The sequence below is a fragment of the Varanus komodoensis genome, unplaced genomic scaffold (assembly GCF_004798865.1).
Source record: "Varanus komodoensis strain SLA01 unplaced genomic scaffold, ASM479886v1 scaffold48, whole genome shotgun sequence".
Classification (NCBI taxonomy): Eukaryota; Metazoa; Chordata; class Lepidosauria; order Squamata; family Varanidae; genus Varanus; species Varanus komodoensis.
Window position 1 is genome coordinate 5972222 of NW_025336059.1, and position 23761 is coordinate 5995982.

Genomic DNA, 23761 nt, shown 5'->3' on the forward strand with positions numbered 1-23761 from the left:
GGGAGGCATTCCCGTCACGTCTCGCTGCGCAGCTCTCCTTTCACTTTCACTCCGCGGACTCGCATCGACGGCCCCGTCGGCTCCGCGACCCCCCGGGAGCTCGCCCCGGCCCGCGTCCCCTCCTCTGGAGCGCCGCGGAGGGAGAGGCAGCGGCCGGCCCCGGCTGGGGACGCCGAGATGCGGCAGGTGGCCCGTGGGGAGCCGTCCGGGCGCAGGGGCGGCGGAGGAAGGGCGAGCGCGTAACAGCTGGCGGAGGGCCGCCGTCGCCCCTTTCCTCACGGCTGGCGGGACGCTCGTGCTGGGATCATGGCCCTGGTGAGTGCCACCCGGGGCCCGGGCAGGCTGGGCGCAACTGGTCGAACTGGGGAGGGCGGGGCGGGAGAGCGCGCAGCGGGGGTGCGCCTGGAGCTGCAGCTTGGAGCTGCTCCTTCGTTTCCCCCTGCGCGAGTGGAGGACGCGTAGCCGAGCTGCGGGCAGGGAGCGGCTCCGTTCTCCTTAAGCTCCGACCGCTCGCTTCGCAGCCTTACTTTTTTTCTCTTGTGAGGAATCCGGGGTGGCCGGTGAGGCCGAGCGGGAGCGACTGCCCCCACATTACCCAGGAGGCCTCTTGGTCTAGTGAGGACTTGAACCCGGATCTCCTGGGTCCCGACACCCACACCTCCGCGCCACCGTGGAGGGGGCCCTGGGTGGCAGCTGCAGCACCCCCACTTAATTTGGGGGATCCCCAGGGGCTTGTGGGATCCCCGAAGCCAGGCACTCTGCCCCCTCCATGGCCTCTCGAGAGACTTCTGAAAACTCCGAGTAAGTTCCTCTTAGTTTGGTCAGGCGTCTTAGCGCATGATTTAGTGTGGATCCAGTGACAGCAAAACAAATGGTTGCTGGACGTTTTGAGAAACAGGAATTTTTCGGCTGGAGGGTAGGGTGCGAATGTTAGTTTTGAACATCGTCGGTTCATGATAAATAAGACAGTAAGAAATAACTCTTAGAAACTGTTGTTCTTGTACCTCAAATGACCTTGTCTTGTACTCACTGTTCTTCAGAACAGAAATGTACTCAAAGTGAGACAAAGTTCAAGGCTTGGGACTTTGGCCTCGATGAACGCGTGGCTATCTTTCTCAGACAGCCCTGGGGGGAGAAAAGAAAGGTGCTTTAGGCTGTACGTCCAGGACTTTCAAGGCGTCCCCAAAACCTCACGGGAGACATGTCCCAAAGCGTCCCTCCTGTTGTTTTAACACTTTGGCCGCCACACACCCACCACTCTCGAAACTCTCACAAAAGGGCTTTTTGTAACCCAGCACGGTACGTGTTGTGTGCGTGTGTCATGGCAGCAGCGAAGAAAACGCACGTATGCAGCCTGCTGGATGGACTGCCTTCATTGTCGGGGCTCCTTTTGTGCGGCTTTGCATCTGCTTTTAATGCGTTCTCGACGACGCTCCATCTGTGCGTAGGATCCCGACTTCCTCCCTTAGAATCATTCTTAATGTGAAACTGCAAACTTGGTGCTTGAATTTTGGTCTATGACATCAGTGCTGAACTTTCATGAACTTATCCTTGCTTTTTAAGGCCATATGACTTTGAAAAAGCCATGACTTTTTATGGTTAAAAAGTACCTTCCAAGCAGTGTGCCATCAAATATGAAAAATGAAAGAAAGGAGGAGGCGGTGAAATAAAAAGGGATCACAGTGTCTCATATGATCTGGCCAGGGCAACTTCTTCTTCCTTCTCTTTTCTCCTCCTATATTATTTATTTACTTATTTTATACTGATAATTTTAATTTTATATTATTATGTTTGTAACTCAGTGTATTTTGTGTATTTTTGTATTTAATGGTAATTTATTATGTTCTATTGCATTTCAATGTATTTTATTGCGTTGTAAGCCGCCCCGAGGCTTCGGCAAGGGGCGGCATAGAAATGTTATAATAATAATAATAATAATAATAATAATAATAATAATAATAATTAAGCCTCATGGTTTAATTACCCATTCTTCGCTGGCAAGGAAGGATTGTTATTTTCCTGAGAAAGTGTGATGACTTGCAGGGAAAGCCTGTCAGGATGGGCAGGGGATGGTGGAAGGAACCAGAAACATAGCTGGGTTTGTTTGCAACTCTCTTCCTGTTTCTAGGCTCCTCCATGTCTTTACTTTTTCTCAGAAGTGGAAGAGAAAGCGACTGGTTGTGCAGTGGAATCAGAGCAGGAGTACTGCTGTGACACGGAAGGCTGCGTATTCCCACGCTAGCTTGTTTCCCCTTTCGCAGAGTAGTAGGGTCGAATGCGGCCAAGGAAACCATCAGATCCAGCCCCCTGCTTGTGTAGGACCAGCACTGCATGCTACTCAGATGACTGTCCGGCTTCTTATGTGGAAGAGCACACCACCTCTCCTGCAGCTGGTTCCACTGTTGCATTGCTCCGACAGTCAGGAATTTCTTCCTTGTGTCTAGCCTGCACCCAGTGCACTCTAGTTTGTTCATGGTTCCCCGCCCTGCACTCTGGGGTGCGTGAGAAGCAGTATTTTCCTTCTTCTGTGAGGTACCTTTGGCATGCTACCGTATCACCTCGTAATCGTCTTTTCTCAAGCCTGAACCAGGCGACTTCTTTCAGGCTCTCATCATAAGAGTTTCCAGGCCCCGCATCATCTTTGTTACCCTCTTCTAAACTCTCTCCAGATTTTCAGCATCCTTTTTACCTGAGTACCCAAAACTGGACACTGTACTCCAGGTGAGGTCGGACTAGTGCAGAGTAGAGGGGACTGGATACTTATCTTTTTCTGGAAGTGCTGCTTCACAAAATAGCATTTGCCTGTCCATCTATCTCCAGAGTGTCTAACAAAAACAGAGAGGTTACAAACAAAATCTGAATTAAAACTACATTAAAAATTACATGGGAAACTTACAAATGCAAGAAATAAAGAGCACCAGCTAACAGAAACCTGCTCCAGTGACAGACTTTTTCTGTGTGGCAAAGGCCTGCCTGAATAAAAAATATATTTTCCCGCTGGTGGAAGGAGAGCAGAGAAGAGGGCAACCCAGCTTGCTTCCAAAGGGACTCCCATATCCTTGGGATGGCAACCAAGAAGGCCCTCTTGCTTCCCTTCTTGGGGGCTTCACTTACAAAAAGCTTGAAGTGGGATTCACACCCAAGACTTGGACGATATTGCTCATGGGATGGAAACTGGGTCTGGAGGTTTTGCTTGAATCTGCCAAGCATCTTCAGTTTGAAAACTCTTGAGGTCTGAGTTCTGAAATGACAACATCTTTGATCCAAATGGTTCTCACTTCTCGAATCTTAAGAGGTCCCCAATGCTGAAGTCCTCGGTCCCTGTCAGAATTAAGAAGTAATTCTTCATAGGATCATCAGGAATGGATACAAAGGGAGAAGGGAGCAATGCAGCCAGACCTTCTCTCCCCAGCCAGAAGATCTTCAGCCCTAAACATGTGAGATCACAGAGGATTTTCTGGGAATGTTGCAGAAAGCCGGGGAAGCTATTCCCCCCCCGCCCTCTGGATGCTGCACTGCTGATCTAGAGAGCCAACAAAATTCAACTACCACCACGAAAAGTGAAGAACTTCAGCATGTGATTGCTGAACTAGGATTTCTCAGAAAACTTGTTCCTAATTTCTTTGGGCTTATTCAGCATTGTGATTTTGCCGCTGCCACATGGGCCTTAAATCTGCAGAGCACAGCTAGAAAAAGGACATCATCAGTGATCTGGACTTTGCCTCTTACACCTTCTCGCTTCCTTGTCACATGGCTTGCATTTGTTCTGCCTCTCAGCATCTGTGTGTCCATCTATCAACTGAAAAAGAAGGCCGTGTGTGTCTGATTCAGTGGATCTAAACAGGATGGACGCCTTTTAGGTTAAACAAGGCAGGGGCCTCTTTTCCTGAACCTATTCCAGGAATTTCCTCTTTCAAAGGTCAGTCTTTTGTTTACAATGCCTTTTTTTCTCTTTTTGTTTGAACTGCTGCATGAACAAGGCAGCGAGTTCCATCTTGTGGAGGAAAGAGAGAATGGCCGATGCTTTCTGATCCCACACTCCCTGTTAAAACTAGTACTCTGTGCAAGAAGGCAATTGCACAGTGTTAGATGGGGCGTCTTCCCCAGGAAGCCTCCGTCTGTCATTCCAGCAGCTCGCTTTCCCAGCCTGGTCTGCGTTCTGGTGGTGACGGCCCTGCATGGATTTGCTTGAATCAGTCCATCAGATTACTTTGAGGAAGTGTGTGTGGAGGGAAACTGGCTTGTGGTGCCTGGATTTGTGTGAAGAACATCAAAAGGAGGTCATTAGTGAAGGTTCGTTTCTCCAGCTCTACCACGGAGCTGCCAGAAAGTGTCCTGACTCCTGGTTCTTTTGTGGGCCGTTCACAAGACACATAAGGAACAGTGTAGTGGTGGGATATGATGCACAGGAGCTCATCTTGGCTGCTTCCGTAACCTTGTCCACAAAGAGAAAACTAGAATAGTTTTCTAGTACTTCTAGTCCAAGGAGCCAAAACTCCTATAATACAAACAAACCATCCACGAAATCCCACAGTTAAGGACTTGGTGGTACTTACGTCAGACTGACTGCATATTTCAACTTGTAAAACACTTTGCACATTCTTCAGAAACCTGAGATCCAGTGTGAAGTAGTGGTTAGAGTGAGACCCAGTTCCAGTCTCTGGTCAGCTGTGAAGCCCACTGTGTGTGATTTTAGGCCAGTCACTACTTGTTGTGAAGATAAAATGGAGAGGAGGAGAAATTCATAAGCCGCTGCAGGTTCCTTGCAAGAGGAAGAAGGATAGGGATACTGATGCAATAATAATTGTAACCTATCACTTTTAATTAGACATGCAAACAATTCTGCAGGGAAGGCTACCAAATTGCTAGCAAAGCATCTGGTCCCAGCTTGCTCTTTCTTTAACTCCTTCAGGGTTGATAGGTTGCAAAAAGTAGCCTTGTGTAACTTGACTGATACATGAGGCCCAAGTGAGCCCAACAGTCAGCCTGAAACCGCAAGTGATGTGGCTGTTCTCATTCTTGTCCTAGCAAAGTTCCCCAGATTTCTTCTTCAACTGGATATGCCAAGGGCTTGTCTCATTCTGCAGATGCTTGAGTTTCCCTGAGAAACCAGAAGATAGTCAGCTCAAGCCTGAAAGAAAATAGGACCTTAGATAGTCCCAAATGGCCGGAACTCTCTCCTAAAGCAATAGGGGGATGTTGTCTTAGCAGGGAGGTAAAGCCCACTGAAGGCTGATAGGTCTGGAGCCCTTCTGGAGGAGCTGGAGGGGTCATGACAGTGCCTCCCTTTGTGGGCCCAGCTGTTCTTCCCTGCTGTCGCCATTATATACCTTCCCTTGGGCCCCATCCACATATGCTCTGCAGCGCCATCTCCTCGGTTCCTCCGAGGGGATCGGTGAATGGGTGGCAGCAGAGACAGCAAGGGAGAGTAGCAACAGGTCCAGAGGCAGCAGTGGGATGTGGTCTGGCCGTCCCCAGAGATGCTGTGGCTGCCGCTGACTCAAACGTCTGTTAGGGCTCTGCTCAGCCCTCCTTAATGCTTGCCCTGCAGGCTGCCCAGGGAGTCCCGCCTTTTCCTTCCAACCCAGGATGGGGAGCCCAGCTCAGAAATAATCCAAGCTTCAATAATTCTTAAACAACGGGGAAAATCACCACTCATTTCCCAAGCATTCCGCAGTTGTCGTTGTTGTTCAGTCACAAAGAATCGTCGGGATGGCAGCCAGTGACAAGCGGGGTCCCCCAGGGCTCTGTCCTGGGGCCGATCCTGTTTAATCTTTTTAACAATATGGAAGAAGGGGTGAACAGTCTGCTGATCAAATTTGCAGACGACACTAAAACTGGAGCAGTGGCCACAACTGAGGAGCAGGTACTCCAGATCCAAAAGGATCTGGACAGACTACGGAAGTGGGCAGGAGACAACAGGATGGTGTTCAATGTGGATAAGTGCAAGGTCTTGCACTTGGGGCATAGGAATAGCTGTCATAAGTACAGTTTAGGTGACAAGTGGCTGGAGAGCAGCACTTGTGAAAGGGACCTTGGGTGCTGGTTGACTGCAGGCTAAACATGAGTGAGCAGTGTGATGCGGTGGTCAAGAGGGCGAACGCCACCATTGGTTGCATAGCCAGAAGTGTGGTGTCTAGATCAAGAGAGGTATTACTACCACTCTATACGACTCTGGTGCGCCCACAAACTGGAGTATTGTGCTCAGTTTTGGGCCCCTCATTACAGGAAGGATATGGCCAGGTTGGAGTCAGTGCAGCGCAGGGCCATAAGGTTGGTGGCCGGTTTGCAGGGGAGGCTGTATGAGGCGAGACTGAGGGAGCAGGGTCTCTTCAGTCTGGAGAAGAGGAGACTCAGAGGGGATCTGTTGGCGACATACAGGTATGTGAGGGGGTGTCACACGGAGGTGGGTAGAGACCTGTTCTCCCCTGCAGAGGAAGGCAGGAGGCGCTCCAACGGAGCAAAGCTCAGGGAGCCAAGGATGCATTTGGATGCCAGGAAGCACTTCCTGACAGTCGGGACCCCGAGGGGGTGGAATGGGCTCCCACAGGAGGTGGCTGAGGCCCCATCAGTGTGGGTGTTCAAGGATAGGCTGGACATGCACATGGGGGGCATGTCGTGAGTGGAGCTGGCTGGAGCCAGGGGTCAGACTAGATGGCACGGGAAGACCCTTCTGACCCACTCTGTTTTTATGTTTCTCTGCAACCCCATTAACCACAGTATGCCAGGCTCTCCCGCCCTCCGCCATCCCTTGGAGTCCCCCGCAGCTCACACCCACTGCCCCAGTGACCCCATCCCGTCACCTCTTCCCCAGCCATGTCCCTCTCCTTCCGCCTTCAGTTGTTCCCAGTGTCAGGGCCTGGAGCACATGCTGAAGTCCCCACCTGATGATTTTTCCTGCCCAGCCAGCCGAAAGTCGGGGCTGAGCAACCCACGATAAACGGGCGCCAGGCCTTGTGGCAGAGAGGTCTCCTCTGAATCGCAAAGCCATTCTAAGATGAGGAACACTCTGAAATAGATGAGAGCCAGGAAGAGAGCCGCAGGCTGGGCAGCGTCCCAAACCAAACAGGAAGCCTTTGATGGCCCTTCCTGTTGAAAGGGCGCCTGCTTCTCCTGGAAGCCTCCCTGCTGTGCAGCTCTGACAGGCCTTGCAAGAGAGGAGGAGTGGCAGATGTTGGGAGGCGCAGCACGCCCTAAAATTCACCCCCACTTCTTCAAATCCCCCCTCTCTTTCCACATGCTGTGAGGAAAGTATATGGGGCTTTTGGGTTCTTCTATAATGTTTCATGGAATTATGAATAGGCCAAATGCACCCATTACTCTCTTAATAATCTGACTTTAGGAAGTGAGTCTGTTTATCGTTGTTTTGGGTTTCCAGAGCAACAAACTTTTAAAACTGCGAAGGATTCTTGTAAAGCTTGGTGCAATTCCTTTTTGCAGAACTAATGGGAAAGAGAAAGTTGGGCTTGTGAGCAAGTGTGATTAACGGCCTTGTGACCTCTGTGTGGCAGGAATGAGCTTTCTTCCAGGCAGGGAGATCCTGAACACATCTTCAATGGGACTGATTTTTGGGGGGCACTGCAGATTCAATGCTCAGAGGAAGGTATTTGCAAGACTTGTTCACCACTATGCGAAGCAAAACTGAAGAATCGTCTCCTTCCGAATATGCCAACATGCCCCTTGAGATCGGCGGGAGAGTCCCTGCTCCGAGAACCCCCCTAAGGAGGTTAAAAGGACATCAACTCAGAGCAGGGCCTTCTCCGCGGTGGTGCCCAGATTATGGAATGTGCTCCCCAATGAGATTTGCCTGTTGCTGAGCCCATACTCTTTTCGGTGCCAGGTTAAAACCCTTTTATTTGATTGCGATTTTAAAAATTAGTATTTTACCGTTACAGTCACTTTTGTTATATTTGATTCTGTTTGGATTTATTTCTGCTTCTGATAATTTATTGTCTTGCTCTATTGATTGTTTTATCATTTAGCTTTTAATCATGTAAGCCATCCTGAGACATGATAGTGAAGGGCAGCATACAAATAGATAAATAAATCTTGATACCCTGAGACAAAGGAGCACAAGATGGCATTTTTGAAGGTATGGTTTGAAATTGTTGTGTATTCGTGCTTTGGACTTGGCTGCATCTGAAAGGTCATCTGGCTGATTCAGAGAAGCTGGAGCCAGGAAAGAGTCGAAATGAAGCTCTAAGGACCAAATCCCAGTCTAAACATGGGTGGAAAACTTGGGATGAAGAGGCATGCTGAGAAATACATGGTTTGTCTACAAAAGTCAGTTTTCCCTGTAAGCTTTCCCTCTCACCAGGGCAGTGAGAGGGGAGAATGTAGTTTTTTGACTGGCAAATTTCGCTTCTAATCATAATGAGTAGTTTACTATGATTCGCCAGTCGGAGTGCTCAGAGGGAAGCTTGTTGAAGTTGTATTACTTCAGAGAGTGTCCATTTTAGTGCCTGTGTATAATTTTCAGAGTCCATTCCTTACTTTGTTGTGTTTAAGTTCATTTTAAACTATTATTTTAATTGGAAAAAGCATTGATTAATCTGTTGCGTTGGCCTACATTCGTCTATGCTGGTGTATGACTATAATAAATCAATCCATTGAAACTGAGATCCAGGAATTGGGGGCTTTGCTAGTTCTCTGTCCCAGGAACAGTAGTCTTAGAAGAGGTTTGGGGAAATCCGTTGTCTTGGGTGCTTGCTTAGAAAAGGATGGGCATTAATGCCCTTCCAGGTGTGCCACCGTATGCTCCACAATAGAGGTGGGATGAACCCGATTCAGAATCCCTCCAGAATCGATCCATGGCCGCCGCCTTCAGTTTGGCCATTCCTGCCAAACGGAGGAGGAAATCCGCAGGTGCTTGTGGGACCACAGTCGTGCAACCAGCAACCTGTTGCAGCTACGTGAAGGATGGCAGCAGGTCACAGATGAGAGATGCCTGGGACACCATTCCTGGGGGGCCCAGACACCAGCCTCCTTCGGCACATGGTGTGGAAAGGGGGTGCTGCTTGTGCAGTGCAAGGGGCTTGATTCCTGGGCTCCCACGGGAGGTGGTTGAGGCCCCATCCGTCAGGGTGTTCAAGGATGGGCTGGACATGCACATGGGAGGCATGTCATGAGTGGAGCCGGCTGGAGCCGGGGGTCAGACTAGATGGCCTGGGAGGCCCCTTCTGACTATGTTTCTAATGCTGGGCATAGCATCCGTGACTGCTAGAAAGCAGAGTCTGGGTAGCTGAGCTTCCCTCCACCCCCAGCCGAATTCCACACACAAGCCTGCTCCAGATTCCTTTCCTTTTTCTTCCTTTTTCCTTTCCCTCCCTCCCTCCCTCCCTCCCTTCCATCCTTTCCTCCTTTTCTTTAGCTTTGAAAGTGGTTGTTTTATGCTGTGCTTAACACTTAATGTTTTAATTATCGTTTTATCGTATTATTATATTACTATTTTAACCTTTGTAAGCTGTCCTGAGGTGTGTTTTGCAATGGACGGGATAGAAATGTTTTAAATAATAATAAAATAATAATAATAATAATAATAATAATAATAATAATAATAAACACAGCACCAAGAGATTTCCCTCCTTCTCTTCTTTCCTTTCCCTGAAAGGTTCTTCGCTTTCTCCTTGCAACTCAGCTGCTGCTCCACCAGAAAGTCTTAACCTGTCAAGAGTGGGAGTATGAAATTAATCACGAGTGCTGCCCCACCTGTGGGATAGGTAGGTAAAGTACAGCAACGAGTCCTTCCGGTGGGGATTCCTTGCAACATTCCCACCGGAAGAGGCGTAACACACCCCCCGTTTGAATCACTCTGCTGCAGGATACAGAGTCTCCAGACACTGCACAGCCCTGTCCAGCACGCATTGCGTCCCGTGCACCAATGGGACGTACACTGAACATCCGAACGGACTGTCGCGATGCTTGAGGTGCCGGGCATGCGATTCAGGTAAAGGGAAAGAGAGAGAGTGCGTGCGTGCGTGCGTGTGTGTGTGAGAGAGAGACAGAGAGAAGCAACTGTGGAAAACACGTGTTCTGTTCTGCACCAGGAGAGTGAACAGCTAGGCTTGCAGGCCTAAACCCGAAACTCCCAAGGAAGGGTTTTTAAAAGTGCCCTCACGAATCAGGCCCAGCTCCCACCTGTTTATCCCCAGGCCCCCTGGTCTGGCACTGTGAAGCCATCTTGGCTGTGTCCACCACCTTCTCCACATCATTGCAGGAGTCCCTGAGGAAACGCCATCATCCACAGTCCCCTGCATCCTGGCACATTGTTAGCCAGCAGCCACCTTGGAAAGATCAGAAATATTTCTTTTTCTGCTCTGTTTGGGTTACTGCCACATTTCAATGGAGCTGCGGGGTGGATTTTTGATGGGCAGCGAGCTTGCAAGCTGCAGGTGGAGGTGTTTGTTTGGGATCTTCTGAGTGACTCCCTCCTGCCCCGGAAGCCTGGAAAGTGTCTGAGACGGGCTGAAGTGAGGTTGCTCCCCTCTGTATTTAGGGCAGCCGTACCTGCTGAAGATGGTTCTCCCCTTGGCTGTGAGGTGGCCCTCTAGGCAGGGTTCAAACAGGTGAGATACTGTTTGATATCTCACCTGCTCATCAAACAGGTGAGATACTGCAGAACTGACCAAGATGCGCAGCCTGTGGACACATTGGTTGCCTGCCAAACCGTGGTCCATGATTGCAAGCTGTTGTAAATTGCCCAGAGAGCTTTGGCTCTAGAAATGAAAACTACTACGACTTCTACTAATACCTCTGATAATTGTGCCCTACAGGAGCCCAGCTGAGGGTGAGAGAGCCATGCACTTACGTCAAGAACACCGTGTGTGCTTGCAAGAAAGGCTACTTCTGTATCGCTTCCACTAGCAAGGGGTCCTGCGAGGGATGCAAGAAACACGCAGTTGCCCCAGCGGGCTTTAAGGTCACCCAGCGTGGTAAGGCGAACATGGTGCCGCCGATGCCGGCAGTTGCCTCTTTTCTCCAGCGCGATGTAGGAAGGTCGTGCTGTGAGTCTGCTGAAGTTGTTCACTGGGGAATCGGGGGAGTGGAGTGCTTCACCGGAGTCCTCCGAGGGGAGGGGAACCTCTTCAGCAGTTTCTTGGAGGTGGGGGATCAGCATCAAGAGTAGCAAGGGGTTTGTGCTAGTGACCGAAGGAGCACAGTGGTATTGGCAGCCTGTCTGTTGTTTTGCATCCTCTGTAAAGCCCCAGAGCTGATGTCATCCAGTGACGGGGAATGGTGGCCACCCAGAAAATTGGTGGAGGGCTACAGAGAAAACTCTGCAAACGTCGCCCTGACGTTTTATGTGTGTGACCATTTTCTTTAACAGGAAACATATTTTTTAAAGGTGGAGGGCAACAGACCTTGAGTTCAAACACAGGGCAAAGTCCAGGAGTGAAGTCGGAGGCAGGGCTGTAGTCAAGGAACAGGCTGAGGTCAGGAACCAGGAGACGAGGCTGTTTTGGCTGTCGCACAGAGGAAGGTCAAGATCTCATCTTGCTGATACTGAACTGCAGAACCGAATAATCAAGTTGCGACAACCCAGATTCAGGCTGGACATCAGGAACAGCTTTCTCACTGTCAGAGCAATAGGATGGTGGGACCTGGAGAGGTGGGAGCTCTCCCACACTAGAGACATTCAAGAAGAAACTGGGCAGCCCTCTGAGTGGGGTGGGGTGGGGTGACTGGGTGTCCTGCAACAGCAGGGGGTTGGACTAGATGGTCTCCGTGGCCCCTTCCAACTTCTGTGATCCTAAGGATCAAGTCAAGGGTCAAGAACCAGGGAAACAAGCAAAACTGGAAGCAGGTACATATGGCAGAATAGTTGGATGGCATTCAGGAGCAGCGGAAAGGTGGCAAACAAGGCAAGGTATGGCAGGCAAGACACCAAGGCGTGGTGGAGCAAGGCATGCCAGGCACCGGAGGAACCGGATGCCGCAAGGAGCAGGGACCAAACCCCAGGTGGGGGAATACGCAAAAGAAGGAAGACGAAGCTGCAGCATCTTTACCTTGATAGGATTAGCTCAGTACAAAGGCAACACGGCAACGGCTGCATACAGTACAAGACAGTCCAAGAAGAACCCCTCACTGGCTAAAAAAGGCTCAAAATGGTTAAGTAAGACCCTTGGTATATCTCATTATTTGACAGGCACTGAAACCAGTGATACAAAATACGAACCATGCCCACCTGGAACTTTTACAGAGACTGAGATGTCCCCCTTTTGCAAGAACTGGACTGAGTAGGTATAATCATCTTGTGCTTTGAATTCTGTCGCCTCTTTATCCTTGTCCGGCTGATTCCCTGCAATCCAACAGTTTCGGAACTTCAGGTAACACTTTCTGGAGAGCAGATAATCCGACACCCAGAATCCACAGTGGTATGCAAATAGTTTGGAAGCCTTTCTCAGGATGCCAGGAAAAAAATGGAGAATAAATGCAGCACCTCAGGGACATAGAGGCAGATGCTAAGGGAAATTTCGGCGTCATGGCCTTCTTTTTCTAGGCCCCAGGAAGCGGAAAGACAAATCGGAGAGATGTTAGGCAAAACTGTCTTTTCAGAGAGAGTGCTCAGCTCTGGGGAGAAGCATGTGGGGAAAATGTGTGTGGTGGGGAGAGAGAGAGAAGGAGGGAGAGGTTGAGGCAAAGCCACAAAGATGTGGAATTTCGTCTGGCTGCAGGAGATGAACAGGCAGGTGGAGAAGGGATGGTGTCGGGGGGGGGGGGGGGCAGGGTTCAGTTGCTTTCAGCAGCTCCATGCACCAAAAACCAGCTGTCCCACACCAAGGTGATTTATATATTTCTTGTATGGATTATTTGTTTATTCTTTATTTATTTAGAACTTGTCTAGACCATCCCTTACCGTGGTCTCAGGACAGTTTAACACTAAGACAATATAAAATAAAACACAGCATCCTAATAAAATTTCAAAACAGCAATAAACCCCCTATTAAAACAATCACATCTTAAAACATTGGGAAAATAAAGGGGTTTTAGCCTGGCGCTGAAAAGAATAAAGTGATGCGCCAGGTGCACCCCTCTGGGGAGCGAATTCCACAATTGGGGCACCACACAGAGAAGGCCCTTCCCTGGGTAGTCGCCCTCCTGATCTCCTTCAAGGAGGGCTCCCAGAGAAGGGCCTCTGCCCCAGATCTTAAAGGGGGGTGGGCACATAGGGAAGGAGACGCTCCTTCAGGTAACCAGGTCCTAAGCCATTTATCTCTGTCGGTTACCTTTGTATCCAATATGTTTTCTGCAAGGAAGCCTAGACCGCTTCCATAATACACCACTATCCTCACAGCAGCCCTCTAAGGTAGGCTAGGTTGAGAGTCTGTAATCGGCCAAAGTCACCCGGTGACCTGTATGGCCACGGGGGACTGGAGCTCTGGAGACCTGTGTGACCCCGATCACGGTGCCACACGGGCTTTCCGGGGAACATGCCTCCCCGTGCTGAGGGAGAAAGTGCACACAGAAGTGTCCCTGTGCAGAGGAAACATCTCTAGCACACATGCCGCCAGGTGAAATCCCGAGCAGCGATTTTTTGTGGGGACTCGTGAAAAGAATCTGCTTTGTGCAAGAAGGAAATGGGTTTATGAGGGAAGGCGTGTGAGAGGGGCACACATCACAAAGGGTCTTCCTCTTGCTTCCGAATCTTACCATCAGTCTGTTCTTCCAACTTCAGTTGCAGTAAGGAAGGCAAGACAGAGGATCGGGCCGGCAGTTCCACATCTGACGTGACCTGCAAAACTACCGGGCCAAACCTGGCACTCATTCTTGCACTGTGTACCTCTATATTCATGATTATTGCCATTCTCGTGGTGATCTGGATATGGAGGAATTGCAAAGCAAGAGGTAAGTGTGCGGCCCCATCCCCACCCTCTCAGGACTCGCAGTAAAGTTAAGAGGCAGGATGACCAAGGCAGCCAAAACCAGAAGTGGAATTAGAAGCCACGGTTTTGTGGAGGACAAGTTCAGACGAGGGGTGAAGGTGCCACATTTAACCGAGAGAGGCCAACACCTGGCAGCGCCAGCGCCTCCATGAACAGGCTTGTCCCTGGTCCTAAAGTTTGCCCCTCCTTCCAACATCGGCTGAAAGGGCAGCCCCTTTCACTTCCCGAAAAAAAAGAATGCGGCAAAAGGAGGCAGGATGCTTGGCCTGGCTCAGGTTATCGTTGCATACAGGAGACTGTTTGAGCTGAAGTCAGATTCAGATAATCAATGAATGCTAATTCACTGAATTAGTACTAATTATTAGTAAATTAACGCAGATTAGTTTTAGTCGTGTTGTACTACCTTGAGTGGCACGAGGCAGGCACCCTCTCTGAGCTTTCACCTGGGATGTCTCATTCTGACCACCAAGTTGATCCCTCGGGAACCGAGCTGAGCGGTGCAAAGCACAGACGGGCGCATGTGTGAAGGGCCTCCAAGGTTCCTCTGAGTTTGATGCTTGAGGCTGCCGTTTGTGTGCCTTTGAGAACATTCTGAGAAAGGTTTTCGTTCTTCTTCACAGGTGCTCCACGGCAAGAGGTGAGTGGATTCGTCATGGGGATCCTATACGTTCCTTTTTTTCTCATTTCCAGCAAAATGATGCTGCTCAAAGCAGCAAGGAGTCAAACTTAGATGAACACAGCCTGAATTAAAGCATAGCACACAACTCAGAGGGGATCTGTTGGCGACATGCAGGTCTGTGAGGGGATGTCACATGGAGAGGGGTAGAGACCTGTTCTCCCCTGCAGAGGAAGGCAGGAGGTGCTCCGACAGAGCAAAACTCAGGGAGCCAAGGCTTCATTTGGATGCCAGGAAGCACTTCCTGACAGTCAGGACCCTGAGGGTGTGGAATGGGCCTCCATGGGAGGTGGTTGAGGCCCCATCGGTGCGGGTGTTCAAGGATAGGCTGCACATGGTGGGCATGTCATGAGCGGAGCCAGCTGGAGCCGGGGGTCAGACTAGATGGCCCGGGAGGCCCGTTCTGATTCGCTCTGTTTCTCTGTTTCTTTGTTCCTAACCCAATGACTTCAAAGCACAATTAAAAACCCTGCAATAAATACCCAATCTGCACAATCACCTTGCCAGAGCTCCTCTCACTATGATGCCCCTTTTCAATGCTCTGCCCATCTGCCCATACAAAACGAATGTGAGGGTTTCTGTGACATCCCTTGTCTCTGCCCTTATTTCAGCTCCAGGAATACCAAGCGGGGCCCCCCCTTCTCCCAGTCCTGCACTGCTCCTCTTGCGGCCCCTCTCACTTGCTACCCCCCCCCCCCCCAGAACATCCTCCAGTGCGGTTGCTCTCACTCTAAGACAGCACATGAGTTGTCCTGGATCAGGCCAAAGGTTTATGAGGTCCAGCACCCTGTTCCCAACCACCGTGCCCCAAACGGGGTGCCAACAAGCAGGACTGAACATGCTTCTAGGACTCTGATGTTCACCAGCAACTGACATTCTGCTTCCAAAACCAGGGATAATAGGCAGCTAGCATGACTAGCTTCCTTGGGTCATGAGAACAAACACCCTGAGCCCAGAAAGTCCCCTGTATCAGCAGCTGCTGGAGGCCATCCCTGAGACCCTCTTGGGGAAACGGCCCCTCCAGTTCCTTTTCCTAGAAAAAGGGTGGAGAAGGAAAAAGGCCATTTAGCCAGAGCTCTTGAAAGTATCTGTGGATTGTCCAGTGGAGCAAAGCAACCTCCGCTGGAGCGGCGTCATCTGGAAGCAGAGTCTGGGGCTGGGAAACCCCAGCCCCAGAGTAGGGAGGGTTGGCTGATGGTGGCGGTCTTGAGAGTGATGCCTCCTTTTCTTTTGCCTCCCAAAAGGAAGAAGCAAAAGCCAATTATATCCCCGTGGACAAGCACGACGACAACATGGCGGCGCCTAAGCAAGAAACGTCACAAAACCTCGGCAAGCCCTCGTACGAACCATGAGTCACCGGCTGGCTGCCTTGTGCGGCTGAGAGGGAACCGTCCCTTCCTCACCTGATGGAGGCAATTTCAGCAAAGTGAACCCCCCATGTCTGGGCATGACCGTCCTCCTTTCCCGACCCCCGGAATGCAGAAGGAGTCCCTCCACATGGCTAAGCAGAGGAAGAAGGAAACGGTGGATCTTCTAGGGAAATGTGGAGGAAGGTACCAGGGAGAAGGTTCCAGGTGGGAAAGGACAAGCGGAAGCACATTCTGGGCACCAGAGAGTCACCACAAAACCAAGGAAAACCCCATCCCTGTCAGCGGGGTGCTCTGGACCGAGGCTGAGCTGCCGAGGGACCCTGGCTGCAAGGGACTGCACCCATCAGGCATTGCGTGCTTGGCTGGTGGGACACCAGGGGAGGAATTGACCTTGGGATCGGGAGCTCCACCTGCTCAGGCCCAGAAGAGAGCTTCAAGCTGGGCAGAAAGGGCCCGGGGGGTCAATCCTGCACCGCGCTGAAGGCTGAGCTCCAGGCTGGCAGAGGATGCAGACGAGCAAGCTGCTTTTCCCAGGGTGGCAGTGCTGCTGCTTGTTGCCCTGTGGGGGGGCTGCCCTCGCCGAGGAGAGGAGGTGATTCCCCTGAATCACACAGGAGGGAAAGCGCTACTTCCCACAAGAGGACAAGCAGCCCTGCATGGTCACCACGACAGACCATTAAGTGGTTGCTGCGTTCTTGTGGTTTCCGTCTTCGATTCTTTTTTTTTTTTTAAGTAAGTTTTATTACTATTTTTTCTACTAACTAACAAAAAGAAACGAAAAGTCACTAATCATCAGAAACATCAGACCGACTGGGTCAGCCCCTCTCCTCGATTCTTAGTCCTCCCACTGCTGGCATGTATCCCACCAGCCACCAGGGCTGAAAGTCGATCCCAGGCTTGCTCCTCCCTGCCGACATCCTCTGTCTCTTCCATGTTGGCCTCCGTGTCAGTTAATAGGCAGAGAATAACAATAGAGACTGGGTGACTGGAGCGGCTCCTGTAGTTGCCACCCTTTCCAGAAGACTCTATGGTAATTGCATTCCAGGACCATGAACACTACGATGGGTTTTGACCATATGAGAAACCCTGGTGATATGGAGAAGCCAGAAAACCAACTGTGATTTTAAAGACCGAATGAACCATGGTGAAGGTCGACTTTTCTTCTTCTGGCCAAACATGCCCAGTTATTCTAGTCTGTCTGTTTCCAGGCCTTGTTGCCCTTCTCTGAATATATTCCTGTTTGTTGTTCTTTGACCAAGGTGTCCAGAACTGGACGAGGGACTCAAGTTGAGCGTCATCTTGAGCTTGCTAATGTTGGCCTTTTGCCATTGGGATACTGGGCCGATATTAGAAAGGAGCCTACAGCAAAAGACAGTGGATCGACATTCCTTCTACTGGATTTCATTTTTCCACCCTTCGCGTTGATCCTTAGATGTGAGGGAGGTGAGGCCGAGATGGCTGCAGGACTTGGAACCTGGATTTCCCAAACTATAATCCCGCACTCTGACCACTACATCACACTGCCTTTCGTCACCCCAGTGTAGCAAAATCTAATTTCACACCAGAATAGCAACTTCGTGTTGATACTGCTGATGCTATGTCTGCAATTTAGTGCACTTTAAGTCCTATGAACCGTGAAAAGGAAGAAAAAGCACATCAGTAAATATTAGGTTACTGAGACCCCACAGGCCTCTAATTTTTTAGGTTTATGCTTGACAGTGGCCTCTCATTTCTTACGTTTACACTAAATTGCAGTTGTTGTGAAATGCGTCTCCCTTGTAAGCCCGCGGCTGCGATCCCTCGCAGGCTTATGTGGGAAGCATCTTCAAAAGACTCTGTCCGTTCTCCCGTGTTTCCCCATGTTCATGATTCCCGATATCCTGAACGCCTTGTGTGGGATCCCCTTTCTCTTTCCTTTCTCCCTTCAGATCCTCCCCATTTTGTGGGACGTCTTGCTTCAAGTCCAGGGATGGGCAAACCGGCCATTTCCAGTTTATGTTGTAAAGTGTGGCGAATTCCAGCCACAAACCACCCAGCATGCCGTCTTCACCCCTTCGCACTAGCCAAATTCAGCGCGAACTGGCATTCCAACATGGGGGGAAGCTGATCTGTACAGGCTTGCCACCTGGGAGTTAAAATGGGGAGGCCTGCAGAAAAGATCAGGCACCTCCAAAGCCACGCTAGCAGGACTGAATGCTAGCTGATCTGGATCTTGCGGAAATTAGCCTTTCAACATGGGTGGCTCCCAAACCTGCAGAACTCTGTGAATTTGGCTAAATTCCTATCAACATGGAGAAGGAACTCTGCTTTGGGTTGGTCCTGTACGTGACACATCGTATTGTGCCTGAAACTGAGCCAAAGCGAACCTGTGGCACAGCTGCCTTTACCGTCTCTGTGGATGCCCCCGCATTGAAAAGTTGATTGCAAGCTCACTGGGGCAGGGACTTTGCCTTTGTGAAATGCTATAACGGCTGAAGGTGCTAAATAAACCAGTTGGATTTTTGTAACCGAATCCTGCAGAGAAGCATCTTCTCTCCTAGCAGAGGTGGTCAAAAATGTTCTGGCACGCAGTGTTCTTAGCACTGCTGCTTCCGATGGCAAAGGATGCGATTGTCCTTGGCTGTGCTTGTGATATTCTTTCTGACCTGGGTGGGTGAAGTTTGTATACTTGTTCTATGCATTCTGCCTGCTTACAGTGTTCTGACAGCGGATGTATTCATGTTACGCAAAGGCCATAAGCTGAAACTAGCACCTTGGACTGGATTGGCTTCCAGGGAGACTAACATTTCAACGAGCAAACAGGAAGGATTGAAAAGAGGGCACACAGTGCTGGGAATCCATGGGTTTTAGTGTCACTTTACAGTGGAAGCTGGCAGGCTTCAGAAACAAGTCATCACTCAATGAACGGTGGGGGCAAGTTTTAGCGGTTCACCACGAAGGCATCGCAAGGCAAGCTGTTGGGAGCTGGCAGCACACGGGGGCAGTTAGAATCACTCCGCTGGAGTGCAGGAATCGCACGGGACCCCCTCCACCCCTTCCTGCGGTTGGGCAGCCTCTCCGGCCATTTCTCTTGGAGTTGCATGGGAAACGCAATCAGGAAAGCTCGGGCAGAGGTCCTTGAACGCCGCATCCGTACAGGATAAGCCAAGGTGGGCTGAGCCAAGATATCTATCGCCCCCAGTGTCGGTTGGAAAAGCCCATCCCCTTTCAGTAATTCTTAAGGAGGGGGATCAGAATAGCGTCTAAAGACTGAGAGCCCGGCTAGCCATGTGACCCCAGCTCAGCACTTAGCATCTCCTCCCTGGGTCCTGGGATTCAGCTGAGGGCACTTCTTGAAATGAAGGAACTCCACATAAGGCATCTCCATGGAAAACCGCCTGGCTAAAAGCAAGGCCAGGTGCTGTTTTTGATGGGTTGTGCAATTGAACTGAGAGGAAAGAGAATCAAGAGGGAAGGAGCTGCTGAAAGGTTTGCAAAATCTCTGATCATATCGACAGAGATGGGGAACATCCAAGCTTTCCCCCTGGTCTTTATGCGACTGCTATTACTTGGCCACCTCTCACATCGAATTTTGCAGAAATTTGGTGGCATGGCAGCAAAAATGATTTCTCCCATGCTTCAAAGAACGTGAGCTATGAGTAACTAAAAATTGGGGCGGGGGTGTCTGTCCTTAATTTAAAGGATAAACTTCCCACTTTTGCTACTACACCTGGAATTTCAGAAGTTTCTTCCCTAATGTGCCAGGGGACGGTTTGCTGCGATGGATTGGCCTAAAGACCAATCAAAATGTGGGCATGCCAGCGATTTTGAGGCAGGTTTGTGGCCAAGCATGTCTTTGATCAACCATCCCCCCCAGTGGAGATCCCAGTGGACTGATCCCAAAAACCAAAATGGCTCCACTGAGCAAACGAAGGCATTTCATGATTGGAGGATCTCCAAAGATTCCAGAAGGGGGAAAAAATGAAGAGAAAAGAAAAGGTCTCCTGAAACCCCAAAGCAGATGAAGACTGAGCATGGCCCTGAATGGGTGGGCGGGGACGGAGCACTAAGGAGATGGGAAGGGTATGGTATTTCCTAGAGGAGGGTCTGGCTGGCTGGCTGGCTGAAAATTTGGAAAGGAGTGCTATCCATTTTTACACCGTGCATCCCCCTTTCTCAGTTGAACAGGCAATTCTGAGGCAAAAGCCATTCATTTCATGCCCCGCTTGTGAACGTCAGAGATCTGCTTTGGTCACAGTGGGGGAAGACTGAATTTAGATATACTCTTGGTACAGTTCAGCAAAGCTATTCCTACAGAAAAATGGGGATTGTGAAGGACACAAAGTAGCTTCAGGCTGGAACGAGATTGCACAACGAACAGAAGTGGGCGGCTTCACCCCATCCTTTGTCAAAGGAACCCCGTGGGAGAGGGACAAAACAGCTCAGCAAGGTCTTGCCAACTCCCCCAAAGCATAAGACGTACTGATGAATTAATGCTCTTTGAGGACAAATAGGACTGCCCCGTGTTGTCATAAACAGCTAGCCATTTTTTAAACCCGGATGTAACTTAGTCAACGTCTTTAGAAGCAGTCCTTCCTGCAGCAGACTTCCACATTCAACCCTACGGGGACCTTCCCAAGAGCTGCTCCCAGTCCTGGTTAGAACCACCAAAGTCAGGATTGTAGCTTGAGCAGCCACCATTACAGCAGTGGCGCAGTAATCGGTGACCGCGACCAAACGGGGGAAAAAAAGAAGGTTAAGCACCAGGCACGTCATCGGTGAAATCTGAATGAATTCGGTGTTTCAGACTGCTGAGGTCTAATGAGAAAACCCGAGTCTTTGGGGCTGGGGTTACCAAACCCTGCATTTCTCTGTGGGGTGCATGACCGTCCCTTTCTTGCAGTGGAACACTTCGGAAAAGGCTTCGAAGTTTTGCAAGGAGCCCATCACCCTGGGGAAACAGCAAGAGGGAAAGAAATGAGTCTTGGGGTGGAGATGGCCTGAGCAGCCCAATTTGCTGCTCAATGAACAAGCTCAGAAAATAAAATTTTCAACACCCGGAAGTTAGATGGGTCTAAGACAACGCTGGGGTAGTGTTGTCGGCACTTCTTAAGCAGTGACCATGATCCCATGTGGGATGTTGTGTATTTGCACTTAGGCTGAAATCCTTTCCCTGAAAATGGGTACCGGGGCATAAGCCCCTTTAATTTGAGACTTGCTTTAAAGGGATGCAGAAGAAGGAGAAAGCAGCAGCGTGCAGTGGTGGGCAGTGGTTATAACTGGGTCAGTGGGCACATGGAGTGCCCCACGAAGAGACTGAAGGAGGGGAGATGAGGGAGTTACCTGTATTTTAGCGGACTGTGCCCATCCGTCTTGATTGACTGGCTGGCATACTCTGGTCTGTAGGAGCCGCACCACACCTGAGAGGCAGGCAAAGAATGGAGCCCGGAAGAGGGAGAGAGAAACAACCGTGACCCAGATCGAATCATTCAGAATGGTTGTTGACCTGAGTCTTAAGATGCTGGTCTGCAAAGCTCCATGTGGAGACGATTACTTCCCTATCGGCTGAAATGCCTGATCCTGCCTGATCTTGGGAGCGAAGCAGGGTCAGGCCTGGTTGACCTCTGGATGGGAGACTTAAATGCTGTGAATTGTGCAGAAAGCTTCATCTACGGGCAGTACAGAAATGAAATTTACCTTGAGGCAGACTGTTAATTCACCCGTCTGGACTGCCAAAGTGAGGTGACTCAGAGTGTGGGAACCAAACCCACACACTGGGGTAGGAGAGAGACGCTGTGGAACAGGGAGGGCTGAAGATCAAGGTGGGGATCTTAGACCCAATCAAGAGGCATCAGGTCAGAAGAGCAGACTGATTCAGGGTTGCTCCCACTTCTGGTTTGGATTCAGTCCTTCACATGGGTAGGCACCATCCCCACATCGCCAAGGGATTACTATGCTGCTTTAAGTTGGTTGTAAACTTGTAGAATTCAACGAAGGACAGTGCCTCTGTGGTTTCATGGAACCTGGCTGGAGAGGGAAAAGGGAAGGGGAGCCGCGCTCCTTACAGATCCTTATCCTTCCTTAGTTTTGCACTGCGAGTTCCAGACCACCATCCTGAAGGTCTCCTTTCTTGCCAGTTGTCCGGACAGGGAGACTCTCCAGCAGAGGTGCATAACCTATGGCCCGCAGCTCCTTGAGCCCTCTTGCATGCCCCTCTCACAGTCACCCTCAGTGATCCTCAACTATAGTTGACCTTGGTTTCCCAGAGGATGCCCTCGGGACCATAGAACCTCCAGGAGGACGCTCTAGGAACAAGACTCCTCAGTGATCCTCAACTATAGCTGAGCTTGGTTTCCCAGAGGATGCCCTTGGGACCATAGAACCTCCAGGAGGACGCTCTAGGAACAAGACTCATATGGCAGGGACCACACCACCCTGCAAGAGGGGCTCTTGGAGACGCTCTAGGAAAGAAGCAGAGCTGGGAAGCGATGTGTGCTTCAGGGAACTCACCCCCAACACTGGACCTCCGGGATGAAGCTTCTGCGCACCTCTCCCAGCATGTCAGCCTTTCCAACATGGGATCTTCCAGATGTGCGGAGACCACCAGCCCTGACCATTAGCCATGCTAGCTGGAGGCCCCCACGGTGTTGTAAGAAGACCTCTAAGGTCCTTTTAAATCCTATAAAGTAACCTGACATTTGATGGGGAAAATACATGAATGCGTGGCCTAAAGATGGGAATGTTTTCACTCTGAATGGCATCACCCTTTCCTCTTTCAAGCTCCAGAGCTTTGCGGAGTCCTAAGAGATGCCCTGCTGGATCCAATCAAAAGCCTGCCAGATTCAGCATTCTGATGTCCACCAGTGCTAGCCAGATGACTCCAAGAAATCAACAAGCAGGGCATTGGAAGACAATAGCCGTCTTGAACTGGGGCTCCCAACGAAGGACATCCAGTAACATCTTGCATCGCCATGAACCTGGATGTTACAAGCAGCCTATGGAAAGACTACAGGGTGCATCATCTCAAGAGAGGGCCAGCTGGTGGTGGGGCAGAGTGTAGCAGGGGCATTGTGGAGAGGCAACCTGTCAGCTAATGCAGATAAGTGTAAGGAGAGAAGCATCAGGTGCACTGAACGCACGTGTGCATCAAATGCTTGTGTGGACATGCAGAAGTCTTTGCTGTGGTTTTGCAGCCCAAAGGTGAAAACACTCGGAGGGATTTCTTACGGGTGGAAGGAGCCCGGAAGACCAAACTGGGGCTATTCAGTTGGTTCCACTCTGAGCTTTTGGGCTGAAAGGGGACAAACATGCAAAGTTGGAGCAATAGGGAAGGTCCCCTCCCTTCTGTAAGGACTACCCTTTCTCCAAACCTGCGCAAAGTTGAGGAAGAAGAGCTGCTTGTGGGTGAGATCCAGTCCTGGCAGGCTCGGCTCCTTTCCTTCTTTTTCCACCCATTTTAAATAAGCCTGTTAAAAATAGATAGGTGGATAAAATGTAAGGACAACCGCATGCTGTGGAAACCGTGCAGGGCGGCTTTTTGTGATGGGCAGCCCAGCCATGGCTCACTGTAGAACACCAAGCGGCATCACTAAACCGGTATTTGGACTAGGGAGCTCTCGGGGTGAGAAACTCTGCCATTATCCAACAGGTGGCGCCAGCAGTGCTTGTTGAGATCAGCACATGTTAAATTTGCTTTCATGATAACAACCAGAAAGCTAGCTTTTAGGAGTAAGATGGGGAGGCGGCAGCTTAGGATCTGGCTAGCACCCTTTAAAGCTGCGTGACATTTGCACAGAGTTCTCCGCAGCTTACCTTTCATAAATGCATTTTGCCTAAGATGCATGTGTTTTGCA

General features: G+C 50.3%; 2 protein-coding genes across 2 annotated transcripts in view; one reads left to right on the forward strand and one right to left on the reverse strand.

Moving 5' to 3' along the window:
- Nucleotides 1-38: 38 nt before the first annotated feature.
- Nucleotides 39-18441, forward strand: TNFRSF14 (TNF receptor superfamily member 14). The gene is made up of 8 exons (XM_044445326.1): nucleotides 39-315; nucleotides 9611-9719; nucleotides 9821-9946; nucleotides 10773-10931; nucleotides 12146-12236; nucleotides 13676-13845; nucleotides 14504-14520; nucleotides 15804-18441. Exons 1-8 carry the CDS (start codon nucleotides 307-309, stop codon nucleotides 15909-15911), a joined length of 789 nt encoding a protein of 262 aa, XP_044301261.1. The 5' UTR covers nucleotides 39-306; the 3' UTR covers nucleotides 15912-18441.
- Nucleotides 18442-20759: 2318 nt separating this feature from the next.
- Nucleotides 20760-23761, reverse strand: part of MMEL1 (membrane metalloendopeptidase like 1) — a 44744-nt gene continuing 41742 nt past the window's right edge. The window contains exons 21-23 of the mRNA XM_044445325.1: nucleotides 23279-23374; nucleotides 21252-21328; nucleotides 20760-20859 (exon numbers count right to left, since the gene is read on the reverse strand). Of these exons, the coding sequence (XP_044301260.1) occupies nucleotides 20760-20859; nucleotides 21252-21328; nucleotides 23279-23374 (273 nt within the window). The remainder of the gene's footprint in view (nucleotides 20860-21251; nucleotides 21329-23278; nucleotides 23375-23761) is intronic.

Coding starts and splice junctions, on each gene's coding strand:
- TNFRSF14 (XM_044445326.1), top strand. Junction 9,720..9,820: donor CTGCCCCACCTGTGGGATAG/GTAGGTAAAGTA, acceptor ACTCTGCTGCAG/GATACAGAGTCTCCAGACAC. Junction 9,947..10,772: donor GTGCCGGGCATGCGATTCAG/GTAAAGGGAAAG, acceptor TGTGCCCTACAG/GAGCCCAGCTGAGGGTGAGA.